We start from the raw sequence: 15,785 nt of genomic DNA on the forward strand, positions 1-15,785 counted from the left end.
GTCTCTGGGAGGTGTCTAGGGTGCGGGAGGGATGTGCAGGGCTGGCCACCTGATCTCCTTGCGTGTCTCTTCATGCCAGCAGGACGTGCTGTGTGCCCCTGCCCGCCGGCTCCTCCAGGACAGCCAGGACATCCCTGTGGTGGTCGCCCCGCTGCGGGCTGAGCGCGTGCTACTCTTTGATGACGTCCTTGTCCTGCTTCAGGTTAGGAGGAGATAACGTGAGGTGCAGTCCCGGGTCGGGTTAGAAACTGAACAGGCCATAGGCTTAGAGACGGAGAGGTAGGGGAGAGACCCACATGCTGACATGACATGGGGATGGCTTGGTCAAGGCTTGCAGGTCACCAGGAAGACTGACCTGGGCTTCAGGGTTTGTCCCATAACCAGTAACCTTGACCAAACTCACCTGGCACTTGGGCTCCCAGCACTGTCTCCCCTGCCTCAGCGTGGTGGCTTGGTTAGGGTTTATTCTGTCTCTGTTCCCTCCTCTCCTGACATCACAGTACATTCTCTAGAGATGTTTCTAGCCCTTTCCCTTTTCTTGTTGCTGCTGCAAAATGCCTGACAAAAACAGGGAGGGATGGAAGGAGGGAGGGAGGAAGCTCTGTAGTGGGCCCCAGGCAGGAGGAGCCTTAGAAGTTTGCACCAGGGGCTGCCAGAGGCCACCTGTGTTTCTAGAAAACCCTGGCAACCGCAGGGGTAAGGAAGCCTGTCAGGTTCCTAGGATGAGAAAGCCAAGAAGCTGTGGCTGAAGGGTGCTGGCTGATGGAAGGATCCAGTACTGATGCTCTTGCCTGGCATCTGGGGGCCCCCAGGGCAGGTATCCCTGTTGTCACAGCTCTGGACACCACCTTTACTCATCTTCTTCCAGGGCCACAATATCCACACTTTTGACCTGAAGTTGGTGTGGGTAGATCCTGGCCAAGACAAGTGAGTGACTTCCTCTGCAGGTGTCCCCTGGACTTGCCTCCCTGTGCCCTGTGATATCCGCTCACACCTCCAGGCTCCCACATGAGCCCCGCTTCCAACCCTAGAAGAACTGGGGCTCACTGGTCACCTCCATGTGCCTAGGTGTGTGCTTCGCATCCTCACACCTGAAGAGGAGTTCTCCTTTTGCACCAGAAACCCCCAGGGCCAGGTGAATGAGGCTGAAGCATGAACAGCGGGGATGAGGCCAGAAGCCGGGGAGGGCAGAGTGCCAATGCTACAGGACTAGAAGGGCATCAGGGGTTTGCCTAGGGTTCGGTATCAGGATGTCAGAGGAAAAGGAATTTCCCACCATTAGGCTGAAGTAGAGGCCTAAGTGGATGCCTGTCCCTAGCCCCTTGTGCAGCCCTCTGGGTTGTCTAGTCCCTGAACTACTCAGGTCGCGGGTCCGATGCCACGCCATAGAAGGGCAGGCAATGTCCTTGGGAACAGAGTGGTGGGGAAAGACCTAGGTGCCCCACGAGGCTTCTAGAGCATTCTGTAGCAACAATGACATGTTCACTGCCTTCCTGTCCCCATCAGGTTGTGTGGCAGTGGAAAGTGACCCAGGCTGTGTGCCAGGCCCTGCGTGGCAAGAAGGACTTCCCTGTGCTGGGGTCCGGCCCCGAGTCATCCTTACCCCCTGACTGCCGCTGTGTGGCCTATACTTTCCGCCATGAGGGCCGTTTCTACCAGGCTACCTATGAGGGTGATTGGTGCCGGGCCAAGCTGCATGGCAAGTGAGTCACCATTGCTGTGGGGTTAGCAGTTTCAGCAGGTCATCAGAAAGGAGTGTGTTAGAAATTCCATTGACGAGGAGTTTTTTAATTCACTACCTCCTGTGGTTCAAGGGGAAAGGAGGATGTAGATGTTCCTGGGGCTTTCCCCATGAGAATTGTGGGAAAGTACTCCAGTGCCTGCTGGGGTGTGTGTGTGTGTGTGTGTGTGTGTGTGTGTGTGTGTGTGTGTGTGTGTGCCACCAGTCTGGGGGTGCAGCTGTCTGGGGATGGGTCTGGTGACCTGATGCAGTGGACCTCGCCTGTGTTCCAGGGGAACCCTGAAGTGGCCCGATGGGCGTAACCATGTGGGGGATTTCTGCCAGGGCCTGGAGCATGGGTAAGGCTGACTGGGCAGATAGGGACAGATGGGGCAACCAGACGAGCTGTCATCCACTGGGCTGCCCCAAATCCCCAGACCTCAAACAGGAGTGGGCAGGTGGCCCAGCTCCTGCCACCACAGAAGGGGGACCCTGGCTGGAATAGGAATGTGGTCTCAGCCCGAGACTGGCTCCCATGTGGGGGAGGGGTGTCCTGAGGATTTTTTGCAAGAGAATAGGGAGGTCTGAGATCTTCTATTTTTTTTTTCTGGGGGACTCCTTGGAAACAAGGCAACTGGGTGGCATGGAGGGATGTGACGGGGACATCTGATCAGGCAAGTGGGCTGGATGCTGACTTCTGACCCTACCCAACTACACGGTCAGCTTTGGCATCTGCCTGGTGCCCCAAGCCTCTGAGGACAAGTTTGACTGTTACAAGTGCCACTGGCGGGAAGGCAGCATGTGTGACTATGGCATCTGTGAGTAAGTGACCTTTGACCTGGAGAGGAGGGGGTGGGGAGGGGCATCCTCTGGACTGAGCTCCTTGAGGTGGAGCCAACTGTTGGTGAATCTCTCCAGGTATGGCACTGAAGAAGTGTACAAGGGCTATTTTCAGGCCGGCCTTCGGCATGGATTTGGTGTCCTTGACAGTACCCCACAGGCCTCCCAGCCCTTCAGGTACACAGGCCACTGGGAGAGAGGCCAGAGGAGTGGCTATGGCATTGAGGACAACAGTGAGAGGTGAGTGCCGGTATAGAGAAGCCAGAAGTCCTGCTGGCTCAAGCCGCAGGCTCTTTCTAGTGCCCCTGGACCCCTGGTCTTTTGTTCTGTCCTGGTCCTGGGCTGCCTGTCTCTATGGGACTTCCCTCCGCCTATGCTTCGTGCTACCTCTAGGGGCTCCACCTGGAATGCTTCCTTTCTCTGCCCTCCTCTGTTCTCCTGTCACTGCCTGTCTCCCCGAAGCCCCTGCCAGCAGAGCTTCCAGAAGGCACATTCTGAGTCCCCTCTCACATTTCCTCTTCCCTTAGGGGTGAGCGCTACATTGGCATGTGGCAGGCTGACCAGCGTCATGGCCCTGGGGTCGTGGTCACCCAGGCAGGCGTCTGCTATCAAGGAACATTCCAAGGGGACAAGATGGCTGTGAGTGGCAGCCCCTTCCCTGGGCACTCTGTAGCTGAGTGAGAGTCAAGCTGGGTGGATGACAAGCGATGCTTGGCTCTGCCACCCATCTACTCTGACTTTGGCAAGACCCAGTCTGCTGCTTAGCTTCGCTTCCCCTATCTTCAGGTCAGGGCAATGGCACTTATTGTATACTAGGTGCTTATTGTGAGCTAGGAAGAGCCAGTGTGTCACTGGACAGCTGGTGGCCTCCAGAGACCCCTCGATAGCCCTAGCTGAACCTCTATTATCCTTCTGGGGTCCCTGTGTAACTTCTGCAATTGATGCCATTGTCCTTAGCTTGTGAATGGCAGGCACATGTTTATTGATGACAGACATCAGAGAACCTGCTGAGACTGAGATCAAGCCCAAGTCCTCCAGCTCCCGCCTTCTGCCTCTCGGCTTGCCAGGGGTTTGATGTGTAGTGGGTGGGGCCATGGCCAACAGCTGTGCATGGCTCTGTGGGTTGTTTGTTTAGATTCCATCTTGTTCTGGAAATAACCGGAAGGTGACCCCAGAGAGAAGGGGCAGGAAGGGCAAAAATAGGCCCACGAAATCCACAGAAACAGGTTAAACATGAACTTGTCAGTGAGTTTCCTGTAAGGGCACTTGATTGGCCCTGAGGACCCAGGGCAGTGGCAGGGAAGCAGAGGCATTGGAAAGGAAGCCAGCACTTCCTGAGGAGGAGCCACATCTGAGGGTTAACTCGGGAAAACAGGGATGGGGTTCGTGGGACTCGGCACATCTGGGGCAGGCAGTGCAGGGCTGGGGTGCTCTTGGCCCTGTGGGTCAGTGTCCACATACCCTGTTTTTCTGTCCAATCTCACACCTCCTCCCCTCTGTCTATTCCTTTCAAGGGCCCAGGCATCCTGCTATGTGAGGATGACACTCTGTACGAGGGCACTTTCACCAGGGACCTGACCCTCCTAGGGAAGGTGAGAGCCATGCACTTCTCATCCTACCCCATAAAGCCAGGGCTCAGAGCTGAGGATGGAGGTAAAGGTTGGGCAGCTGGAGGATGCCCCTCCCACCCCCATGGTTTCCAAGGGGCTCCATGTCCTTGCCATGGTGCATGCAACACTGACTTAACAGAGCAAGGTGGCAAGGGACTGGAGCATTTGCCTCATGCCCAGAGGGCACAGACTGTCAGAGCTTCGCCCTTATGCAGCCATCAACACCCGAGCCTTGGGCAGCTGTCCCTGGGGTCACTGTTCTTTCTTTCTTCCTGCCCAAGTTGACATAGCAAAAGGCAGTTGTGTCCATGCCGAGGCCTTTGGAAACTCGGGGATAGTTTTGGGTACAAAGAGATAGGTGAGTCTCGGCATCATGAGTGCTACGAATGGATCAACTCCACGCAGCCAGAAATTGCCCCTCTAGATCCCTGGACCAAGCTACCCAGCCTCACAGTGGAGCTGGGTGAGGCTTCTAGAATTTTCCAGCACCTTGAATGGACAGGTAGAACACATGGTCAGATGTTTCCAACTGACCTACCTGAGTAGGCCCAACATTGACACACTTGGCTGGGCAGCTGGCTGGGCACACAGACATACCTGTCCTTTTCTGCTCCCAGGGCAAGGTCACCTTCCCCAGTGGTTTCACCTTGGATGGTTCTTTCAGCAGTGGGACAGATAAAGGACTGTTCACACAGGGAGTGCTGGACACAGCCGCCCTCCCGCCCAACCCAGCCAGTACTCGCAAGAGGTGAGAGCCCAACCTGTTTGTAGTGTGTCTCTTCTCACCCAAGGCCTCAGTGCTCAGCGGAGGCTTTTTACCTTAGAGAGTCCAGAGCCCCAGGTCTTCTAGTCAGAGGCTCTTGAAGTCTAGGGCTCAGGTGGATACACTGCCATACATAAACTGGAAGAAAAATAGGATTTGTAAGTCTCACTTTGACCTTTCTTTCTAGAAAGGATACAAGATATTTTCCAAGTCAAATACACAAGGAAAAAAAGTAGAAAATAAAATTGTGAGTAGATCCTAAAAGAAAGAGATAGATACATCATTAGAGGCATAGCCATAGTGTCCCTTACTGGCTCTGACTTCCCCAGCAGACAAAATGAAGGAGGCAAGAAACTCCATATGCAGACTCGCTCTCCCAAAGCAATAGTTTGTGAGACAGATTAGTCCCCTATGAAAGTAGAGCGCCCTTTGAAAACTCACAGTTCAGGTGAATAACTCTTGCCATATTTGTTGAGAATCTGCATGTGTTGAGGGAAGAATAATGGAGAGTGGTCCCATAAGAATTTCAGAGGTAGGGAGGTGAAACAGCAGACCTATTGTCCCTGCGTGCTGCTCTGCTGTGACAGCAGGAGCTGGGAGAAGACAGTGGTCCTGGAGAGGTCTGCCCCAGCCTGGCAGGGTGGGGCTGTGGGTTACCTCTGAGGGTTCCCGTTGTGAGACGCTACCTCTTAGACTTACAGTTGTCCTTCACTCAGCCTGTTGGCAAGGCAGGATCCACCACAGGGTGGCTATGGGGGAGGACAGGGCAGAGCAAAACGCAGGGAAACCCTGGACTTCCAAGCACTGGTCTGTCTTCTTCCAAGACCAGCTGTCTGGATTTGGCTTCCAGCTCTCCAGGCCCTTTGCAGAACTATGTACCCTGCCTCTCCTCCATCTCAGAACACATGCTCTTGCCCTCTGTCTCATTTTCTCCTCCACTTGCCTTGGAGGTCAACTCGTCTGTATTCTCCATCCTGCCTCACTCCCAGGCTGGGCGCCAGGGGCTTGCTGGCTTCTGCTCCATCTCTCACATCTCTCGCTGTTCCCAATCACAGACAGCTGGGGCTGGGTGCCTTCCCTGTGGAGAGCCGCTGGCAGGGAGTCTACAGGCCTTTCCAGGACTTCGTGCGTTCAGGCTGTCCTGGGGAAATGCAGGAAGCCCTCTTGGGCTTCCATGTGCAGAGCTCCAGGGAGCTCCGAGAGTCCCAGGAGTACCTGAGCTGTGAGAGGTGAGCTTGGCCCTCTGGATGCCCCTACAGGTCAGAGAGGGGTTAGGGAAGCTTCTGGGGATGGGTGGGTGCTGGCTCAGGGGCCGGTGAGGGACACTGTGCGTGGTGCCCCAGGAGCCACCCCAAGGACTGTGCGGGCAGCATGGAAGATACCCTGAAGGAGCTGCTGCCCCACCGCGAGCCCCAGGCCCTGCAGCAGTACCTCAGGAAGGTGAGGGTCCTGGGCTGGGGAAGGCCTTCTGTATCTCACAGCGTGGTGCTAACTGGAGGGGACAGGCCCATGGTGCTCCTGGTCCTCAGAGGGCCTCAGTGTTCCCGTCTGGGAGGCTGGTCTGGGCTCACTGTGCTCCACACACTGGGTCTAAGCAGCCATGTTGTCTGTCTCTCATGGGCCCAGGCTCTGAGCAATTCCCGACACCCCCTGGGGAGGTTACTCCGTACCCTGATGCTGACCTTCCAGGCCACATATTCAGGCATAGGAGCCAACAAACACCTACAGGGGATGGCCCAGGAGGAGGTGAAGCAACATGCCCAGGAGCTTTGGGTCGCCTACAGGTGAGCCTGGGCACAGGGTGAAGAGCCCTGCCCAGGGCCTGGCCCAGGATGGCCCTTGCCAAGACTTGGCTTGGTCCCATACCTCCCACTCAAGTCTTGATCAGTACAGGACAGCCAGGGCTTCCAGCAGCTCCTGGCCAGGGGCCAATCCCTGTCTAGTCCCTGGGCACACCCATGGGAACTCTACCCTTGCTGTAGCCCGAGTGTGACCCTGGTTTTAAGATCTATGTATCCTGGCCCAGGTGGAAGCTACATCCTATGAGTATTACCGTTAGGAGCTTCAGCTGTCACTTGAGTGCCAGGACCCTCCAGCCTTGGACCCTCAGAGTCTGCAGGCATCCCATCCATATCTAGGCAGCTATTTCTGGGAGGTGGGACTGCCTACTCTCCATTTTGGTGAATGGGAGGGTGGAATTCTGTTTCTGTGGGCAGTGGCTGCACCTGCACCATGCTCCTCTCATTGGCTTGCAGGGGTCTGTTGAAGGTTGCCTTACAGCGCCAGGGCCAGACCCTGGAGGAGGAGGACATGGAGACAAGGTACCTGATCAAAGACCTTTGCCATCTGGGGCCTCCCTCTGGGTGGCAGTGCTTCTTGGGAAAGCCCTGGGCATGTATGACTATTTATAATCACAGTGACCTTGGTGCTAGGATACACCCTGGAGCGGTGCCACCGTGCACTAGATAGCTTTGTTCTAAATGTGCCCTTCAGCCTCATGTTTGAGCTGTGCAGAGGGGAAGCAGTTGCCAGAGGCCTCCTTCACGTGCACCACGAGACTGAGGCAAGGAGGAGATGAGCCTAAGGTCACATAGAGCAGGAGTCAGCTGACCCCGGGACAGACTCTAGTTCTGTGGAGGTGGAGGTGGCCCTGGCAGCGGTGTGTCCCACCCATTGTGGCCTTGCAGGAACCTGCGGGTGCACGGGTTGCTGCTGCCCCTCGTCTTGCCCAGCTTCTACTCGGAGCTCTTCACACTCTACCTGCTTCTTCATGAGAGAGAGGATGGGTTGTACAGCCAGGGCATTGCCAACCTCAGCCTGTTCCCTGACACGAAGCTGCTGGAGTTCCTGGATGTGCAGAAGTAAGCTCCTCCTCACCCACTCGGCTAGACACTTACTGTTAGTCATGAATGCTCGGTGGAGCTTAGGCTTGTTTCTTGCTAGCTCTTATAACTCAGCCTATTTCTCTCCATCTATGTTTTGCCTAGGAGCTTTTTACCTTTCTTTCCTTCTGTACATCTTACTTTCACTGCTTCTCGGGTCTGGCTGGTGGCCTGGCTTCTGGCTCTGGGTGGGTGTGTCCCTCTCTCCCTTGTTCTCTTCTCCTTCTTCCCTCAGAGCCTAGATGTCTCCCATTTATTCTCTCCAACCCCTAGCCCCACCTGTCCCTCTCCTATTGGCTGTTTAGCTTTTTATTGGACCAATCAGGTACCTCAAGCAGGCAAGGTGAAACAAATACAACACATCTTTACATAATTAAGTAAATGCAGCATAAACAAAAGTAACACACCTTTACACAGTTAAAAGTAATATTCGGCAGCATAAACAAAATAAACACATCTTGCCTGGTTATAATATTCCACAACTGTGAGGTGCGCTCATTTATACACACATCACAGAGCTACGGGGCACACAGTCAGATGCAGCCGTATCAAGGTGCTCAACCATCCCACAACGGAAACCACCTTTGCTTTTCCCTCTGGCTTTGCAGGAGCATGGCACCAGCCACTTCAGGGTTATTGCCTCTGGCTCGGTCCCTCCACTGTTGCCATAGAGAGCTGGCATTTCCTGTCCCTTAGCTCCAGCAGTTCTCTTGGAGCCCCTCCTGGCTTGGTGTCCCTACTCTGGGTGCTGGCCAGCCTTGACTGGGCCTGCCTCCAGATCCACCAGTGAGGCCTATACACTTGGACTGAGAGTTGAGGAGGAGAGGTCATCATGGGGAAACTGAGGGTGTACTGGGAACAGGTCAGACAGGTGTTTACCACACTCTGGTCACTAGCGTCTAGAGCCTCCCTTGGCCTCTCCCACCCCCCTGCCTCTAATACATGCTCCTTCCTTAGTGTGGTCATGAGTGCTTGATTGTCCCCGCTGGGATCTCAGCTGCTCCCACAGCAGTGGAAGATCACTTCCCCTGGGACTCCATGGCTTCTCCTGGCTACAGGCTGCCACTGTGGCCCCATTCCATTCCCATTGCCTGTTTAGCCTTCCTGCTAGGGACACAGGAATAGGGTGTGTCCTCTGAGCTCAGACTCCCAAGCAAAGCCTCCCACCTCCTGTCTCCAATTTCAGGCACCTGTGGCCCCTCAAGGACCTCTGGCTGACAAGCAATCAGGTGAGAGAGCAGTATTCTGTTTGCCTGGGAGGAGGGGCCTGTGGTCCTAGAGTCTCTGAGTCAGGATTGCCTGGGGAGAGCCCGGTGAGGGAGGAGAAACCAGGCTTCCTTCCTGTCTTAAGTGGCTCCCACACAGGCTCTTCTCTTCTGGCTGTGACCGAAGCTCTGAGCCTCAGTTTTCTCTTGTGTAAATAGAGCTCTGACAGACCCACCTCATAAGACAACCACACCAGACCCACCTCCTGAGACAGCCATGGTTGAGGGCACAAGATGCCACCATCGACTGCCTCAGGGCTGTCTGCAGTCTCCCAGAGAAGCAGATTCTTGGGCTCCACAGTTTTTGTGATGCTGGGCAAAAATTCTATCACAAGCTGCTCCCATGGTCTCACCTCACGTCCATAAGAGTCAGAAGCAGGGGGTCAACTCAGAAACCTGAGTTTCCCAACAAGTCCTTGGGCCTGGGGGAACCATTGACACCAGCTTTGGAATTTTGTGTCACCAAGCGACCTTGCTGTTAGAATGATTGCTTTTTCTGTCTACTTGGATCTTCTCAACCTCTTGGAGCCTCATTCCCCCATTTTATAGCTGCTTAAAGTGAAGCTCACAGTGGAGCTGTGTGGTTGCCGTGGGGCAGTGACGGGGCAGATGTGGGGGGGCAAGGGACCCTGAGGATGAGGGCATGTCCAGCTGGATCCCTGTTTACCTCCCTTCTCACCTTTACAGAGATATTCTCTGGTCCGGGACAAGTGTTTCCTGTCAGCCACTGAGTGTCTGCAGAAGATCATGTGAGTGTCCGCCCTGGTTGGGGGAGGGGACACGTAGGGGCACAGGAGTGCTGTCCCTTCTTCTTGACCAGGAGTTACACCCTCCTTACAGCACCACAGTGGACCCTCGGGAGAAGCTGGAAGTGCTGGAGAAGACCTATGGGGAAATCGAGACCACGGTGTCTCGGGTGCTGGGCCGGGAGTACAAACTACCCATGGATGACCTACTGCCCCTGCTTATCTATGTGGTGTCCCGAGCCCGGTGAGTGGGAACCGGGGTAGGAGGAAGAAAAAACCCCTTCCTACCCTGTCTGCACCAAACACAGGACAGAGGAAGGCAAGGCGGGGAACCAAGGCCTAGAAAGGAGCCAGTCTCTTGGGTGTCTGGGCCAGAGCTGGGGCCATTCCAGAGGTGTCCAGCCCTCTAGGCCAGGGCTGCTCCCTGAGCTATGGTTATCTGTCTGCGACTTCCCTCTTCTTCTCTCCTTTATTGTCATGGTACTTTCTCTAGAATTCAGCATCTGGGAGCTGAGATCCACCTGATCCGTGACATGATGGACCCCACCCAAACAGGTGGCCTCCATGACTTCTTGCTCACTGCTTTGGAGGTGAGGGACCCGGGCTGTGAGCCCACGGACATCACTCCCTGCCCCAGACACCATGGTAGAAAGAGCTCAAATCCCCATCGTACTTGTCTTCATGGAAAGGATCCCTTGTGCTGTTCCCAGGGCAGATGAGCCTCACAGCCCTTCCGGCTGTAGCTCTGAGCAGTGTGCAGACGGAAGGCCTCTGCAGAGTGTGGCTGACAGCTAGTCCTGACTGGAGCACGGTGTACACAGGGAGGTGGGTGCGGTGGCTTGTGGGGCCATGCACATAGATGCCAGCAAGTCCAACCCCACTCGTCTCTCTCCCCAGTCCTGTTATGAGCACATCCAGAAGGAAGACGTACGACTGCACCGCCTGCCTGGCCACTGGAACTCTAGAGAACTCTGGTGACGTGGCTACTCTGGACCAAGGGCAAAGCTGGGGCCACATGGCCGCAGTGGACCTTTGTGGAGCAAGCCAGCACTGCCCATCTGCCCCCCATTGCCTGGGTCAAGGCAGGCTGTGGAGGTAGTCCTCAAAGGAGATGGTGTTTTGCTTCCTTGAGGGACATGCCCAGCTGCTGCAGTGTGATCCCATAGCTGATAACTTGCCACTGGCCTCTGGTCTGGGCTCAGATAACCTTTTGCCTGGAAGTTGCACCATCTTGGGTGAGGAGCACTCGCTTCACTCTGCCTCAGGCCTTAGTCAGAAACCAGCACTCTCTGGGCTGCGTGCCCATGTGATGGTGGAAATGATTTCCAACATTCTTCCAGTCCAGTTCACTTAGCTCTGCAGGCCTCCCCAAGATCTGGCTTCATTCAGTTCTTTGGACTGAAATGGAAATTCTCACTGTTCATCCCATTTCTATTTCTCGGCTCCTGGCTAGAAGGTCCCAAACTGCAGAAGGCTCAGATTGTTCCGTTCCTTTTCCCATGAATATCTGCCTGGGGACCTGCTTCCTCCTCAGCTGAGCTTCAGGCCTGAGCTGGCCTCTCAGGAGGACCGGGTGGCAGGAAAACCTCAGCTCCACACCAAGCTGCCTGGTTGCCTCTGTCAGGCCCTGCCCTTTGCAAAGGCTTGGGATGCAAACATCAGCAGTCATTCACCAGGCCTCGATCACCAGCAGACTGCAAGTGGCCCATAAATGACATACCTGAGACACTGTTTTGGGTTCTCTGGAAGAGACAGCAGTAATATTCGAGGCTTGCTAGTGCCCTAACAGATGAACATCTCTGGCTCAGGGCCATAAACAAGTTTGGGCATGGTGCTGGGCTCTGGGTCACTGTTTCTGGCTCAAGTTATGCCTCCCACCAATTCAGCCTGTGTGGGAAGGGCTAAGGTATAGATCCAAAGCCAGGGCTGAGACTCCTGGGAGCCTCAGGGAGGACCACCTTCAGAGCCTCTCAGAAAGTGTGGAGCACTGTGAAGAGAGCCTACTGTTCTCCTACCCTGCTGTCCCCAGAGCGAGCAAAGAGGCTTTCTCTGGCTGGATCCACCAAATGTTTCAGCGTGAACATAGGGCCTGGGGCTTGAGTTCTGCCAGGAACTTGGTCCCCAGGAAAGTCTTTGGAAGCGTCAAAGTGATGGAGGCCTCTCTCTCAATGACAGTCCTAAGTGCCTATGACACAGATCAGCTGTGAGAAAACCCTGCCACCTACTCCCCTGTTCCCAATACTAACTGAACTTGGGCCTCTGGTCCTTGTGGGTCCACAGGGTTTCCATAATGTCCTGGTAGGTTCCAGGAGCAGCCAGGGCTGTAACAAACCCTTGGGACAAAATTGACATGTGAGGGGATGCAGGAAGATTGACAACACAAGGGGGTGCCAGTCAGCCACCCACATTCGGTGCTTCTGGAGACTGGAGGGGCCATCTCAGTGATGGCCTCTTTAGAGGTGTTAACTGTCCAGCCTAGAACACCTTTTGACTTGTGAGTCGTGCAAGAGGGCAGTCTTAGGAGTTCACGGTTGCTATCATCAGTACCCTTACTGCCATAAGAGAATCTGCAGGCCAGATGTAAAACTCCCTCAGTCCACCTCACTTCACGTCTTCCTAGAAAGGAGGCCTGGAGTCCGGAGGGAAGAATGTGAGAGATGACACAGGATGTGATTAAAGTCTCTGACATCTAAGAGACTTTATTTCCCTTCTTCATTTCCCCTGGTGCCTCATAATGGTTTGTTTTTGTTTTTTGCTGGCTACTTCTCTGGGGCCTGGCCACAGTTACAGTCTACTTATTTATTGCGCATTTTTAATAAATCCGTTTCATCTTTATGTGTGTGTGCACATGTGTGTATATGCGTGTGTATAAGAAGGCAAGAGGGGCTGGAGAGATGGCTAAGAGGTTAAGAGTACCGGCTGCTCTTCCAGAGGTCCTGAGTTCAATTCCCAGCAACCACATGGTGGTTCACAACCATCTGTAATGAGATCTGGTGCCCTCTTCTGGTGTGGAGATATACATAGAAGCAGAATGCTGTATACATAATAAATAATCTTTGAAAAAAAAAAAAAGAAGGCAAGAGTTAATATAATATAAGGTGTCTTCCCTGATTATCCTTTATCTTATCTTTTGAGATAGAGTCTCACCTTGAACACAGGGCTCCCTGATTCACCTAGACTGGCTCACCAGCAAGCCAAAGGGTTTTCCTTTCTCTGCTTCCCCATGTCCATAGCTGCAGCCATGCACTTCTGGGCCCACTGGGCGCTGGGAACAGAAGACATGTCATCATACTTTACTGACTGAGCCACCTCGAGTCCCCCATACCCCGTCATCTTTTCATGGCACCTCCTGCCTGCGGGGGTCAGGGAGAAAGTAATGCTTGCAAATGCCCAGGATCGATGCCCACTGACTGAACTTTTAGCTACGAGAGGGCAAGGGCCATGTTCAGAAGCAGTGATACTGGGGATACAGAGTTTGCTTTTACTCTGTAAGTGGGGATTATGTCATTCCTACAAAGGGTATGTATTGTGTGCTGTGTCCAGGGGCCCTCCCAGGAGGTCAGAGGGTCACAAAGTCTGTTTGCCCGAGCATCAAGTGTTCCTTTATCACTCAGCTGTGAATCTGGTGTTTGGGTACATTTGCTAGGGTCCCTGGACTGCAAGTATTGGATTTTGGCCCAGTCTTGAACACCAAAATATTGCCATGACTGTGTGACATTGTATTTGGGTGGCTGTGGTCCTTGCCTGGGCATGTACAATCAGGCATCTTGATGCTTCCCCTGGTTCTCATTGCCAAAGGCTCCTTTTCCGCAGGTTCCCTGTGTGGTATCAACGGAGAATGGGCCTGTGCCATCCAGTGCCATAATGTTTGTCTTTTCGTGATTTGGGCCTGGATCGTCTGGCTTCCATTGACAAGCACCAGCCGACACTGGCTACTTGTAGTTGTCCCGACCCTCGGGACAGCAACCTAGAGCAAGAAGTCCAGGGAGGGGAATGGGGACAAGAGACGTGAGAGAATGACCACAAGACAGGATTCTGATCAAGTGGCAAGTTTTACTTCTTCCAGGCAGCTTATACAGTCAGTAGTATGCGGTAAAGGGGGTCGGGGGGAGAAGAGGCCAAGAGCCAGGTGTTAGTTTAAGCAGGATGTTAGAAAACTATAGAAAGAGGATGTTGGCAGGGTAAAAAGTTCATGGGTGGTGGGGAGCGGGAGGGTTACCTAGGTAAGTGGTGGGGTGAGGGAGGGTTGCTTAGGTAAGTGGGCCTGTGGTTGGAACAAAGGATTGACGTCTGGGTCATGTTGTTCCTTTTGGGTGCTCATGCTTCTAGAAGCCATTTATAATCAAAAGACAGTTCTATAACCCTATAACCCTGTGGTTTGCCAAGTTTTGCCTAAAGGTTCATGCCAAGCTATATGGCTCCCAACAGCTACTGGCTGTCCCTTGGTGAAAATGGACATGGTGTGTTGTGTCTGGAAGGATCCTTTCCAAGATGAGCATTGCCGACTCTGTGCATGAGGCAGCTCTTTCTTTGTATAGTTTGGGTTTGTGACTATGGTCCTGGTAGGCCTTTTAATTAAGCTCATCTGTGAGGCAAGCCCAGGCTTCTTAGGGGACCTTGGGGTTTGCAAAGAGCCTAAGGTGCTGTGTGGACTTCACCATTGAATAGCTTATAGGTAGGTGTGTGTGTGTGTGTGTGTGTGTGTGTGTGTGTGTGTGTGACCTTTTCTTACAAGTGGCATGTCCCACTGATGCCCAATTAGCTCCATTTTCATTTGAAGACAGATTTTTGCCTGGCACAGCCCACCTTATTGAGGTTTCCCTTGCAGACTCGGAAGGAGGATGCTGAGAGTACCAATATCCAGAAAGCTGACTTCTCTGTCCTCCTGTGCCAGGTACCCAAGTCAGGAATACTGAACAGTCAGCTGCTGCACTCCAAACACAATGGAGCATTTTCCCTGAGTGCTGTCAGCTGCCTGCAGGGGGCTGCAATCTGAAGAATTATCACTGACCCTAGTGGTTTTGAAGGCTCCAGAAGACACTGAGGCCCAAGAGGGAGTGTTGCCTGCAGCTTCTTGGCATTTCCTCCCGCACATCTCTCGTACCTGCCCTTTAGGTGTAGTGACTCCTAATCCCACTTTGTATTCTATTCAATTCCCCTGGAATGAGGAACGAGATATCCTATAAAGACCAACAGGTGATCCCCTGCTACCATGTGGCTGGGCCAGGGGAGCATGGTGCTCTCCCAGTCACCACCTTGTCCTATAGTCACTATCCTCACCACTGGGAGCACTCCAGATGGTGAAGAGCTGGTGGCTACTTGGGACCACATCCATCAGAGTGTCACTTGGAAGAGCGACTACCTCCTCCAGCCCTGGATGCTGCCTCTGTCAGCTGAGCCTCGGCAGCTTTGGGGAACAATCCCAGGGATGCCCTGGCTCTCAGGAGGGACAGCATTCGGATGGCCGGCTCCAGTTTGTTTTGTGGTGCAGCCTGTAAATCCTCCTCCATAGGCAGGATTGCCCAGAACTCTGCTTCCCTCCTCTCGTAGCCATCAACTCTGCCATCTGTGTGACCTCTTCTATCTACTCCAAAAAAGCATAATTTCAGCCGGGGGTGGTGGTGACACAAGCCTTTAATCCCAGCACTCGGGAGGCAGAGGCAGGTGGATCTCTGTGAATTCGAGACCAACCTGGTCTACAAGAGTGAGTTCCAGGACAGCCTCCAAAGTCACAGAGAAACTCTATCTCAAAAAAACCAACCAACCAACCAAACAAACAAACAAACAAGCATGATTTCACTGGTGTCAGTCAAATACAGTGCATGAGGTAGTTTGAATAAGGATGGCCCATAGGCTCATAGATTTGAATGCTTGGTCACCAGGGAGTGGCATTAATTGAAAGGATTAGTAGGTGTGACCTTGTTGGAGGAAGTGTGTCATTAGAAGTGGGCTTTGAGGT

General features: G+C 53.7%; 1 protein-coding gene across 9 annotated transcripts in view; it reads left to right on the plus strand.

Annotated features, from left to right (window-relative positions):
* Positions 1-12,661, plus strand: part of Als2cl (ALS2 C-terminal like) — a 21,088-nt gene extending 8,427 nt beyond the window's left edge. For 3 of the 9 annotated variants that reach the window (XR_003485147.2, XR_003485148.2, XR_003485149.2), the window contains exons 7-26: positions 80-202; positions 869-927; positions 1,069-1,135; positions 1,507-1,703; positions 1,993-2,079; positions 2,444-2,542; positions 2,639-2,800; positions 3,088-3,199; positions 4,075-4,152; positions 4,788-4,918; positions 5,989-6,162; positions 6,277-6,373; positions 6,560-6,717; positions 7,189-7,254; positions 7,621-7,794; positions 9,002-9,044; positions 9,768-9,829; positions 9,921-10,070; positions 10,320-10,651; positions 10,724-12,661. Coding sequence is in view for 3 of the 9 variants with exons in the window: in XM_035444009.1 (XP_035299900.1) it covers positions 80-202; positions 869-927; positions 1,069-1,135; positions 1,507-1,703; positions 1,993-2,079; positions 2,444-2,542; positions 2,639-2,800; positions 3,088-3,199; positions 4,075-4,152; positions 4,788-4,918; positions 5,989-6,162; positions 6,277-6,373; positions 6,560-6,717; positions 7,189-7,254; positions 7,621-7,794; positions 9,002-9,044; positions 9,768-9,829; positions 9,921-10,070; positions 10,320-10,416; positions 10,724-10,804 (2,217 nt within the window). In the remaining 6 variants the exon portion in view is untranslated. The other 6 variants (XR_004769770.1, XR_004769769.1, XM_035444009.1 and 3 more) reach the window with 6 other exon arrangements.
* Positions 12,662-15,785: the final 3,124 nt, after the last annotated feature.

The sequence above is a fragment of the Cricetulus griseus genome, chromosome 4 (assembly GCF_003668045.3).
Source record: "Cricetulus griseus strain 17A/GY chromosome 4, alternate assembly CriGri-PICRH-1.0, whole genome shotgun sequence".
NCBI lineage: Eukaryota > Metazoa > Chordata > Mammalia > Rodentia > Cricetidae > Cricetulus > Cricetulus griseus.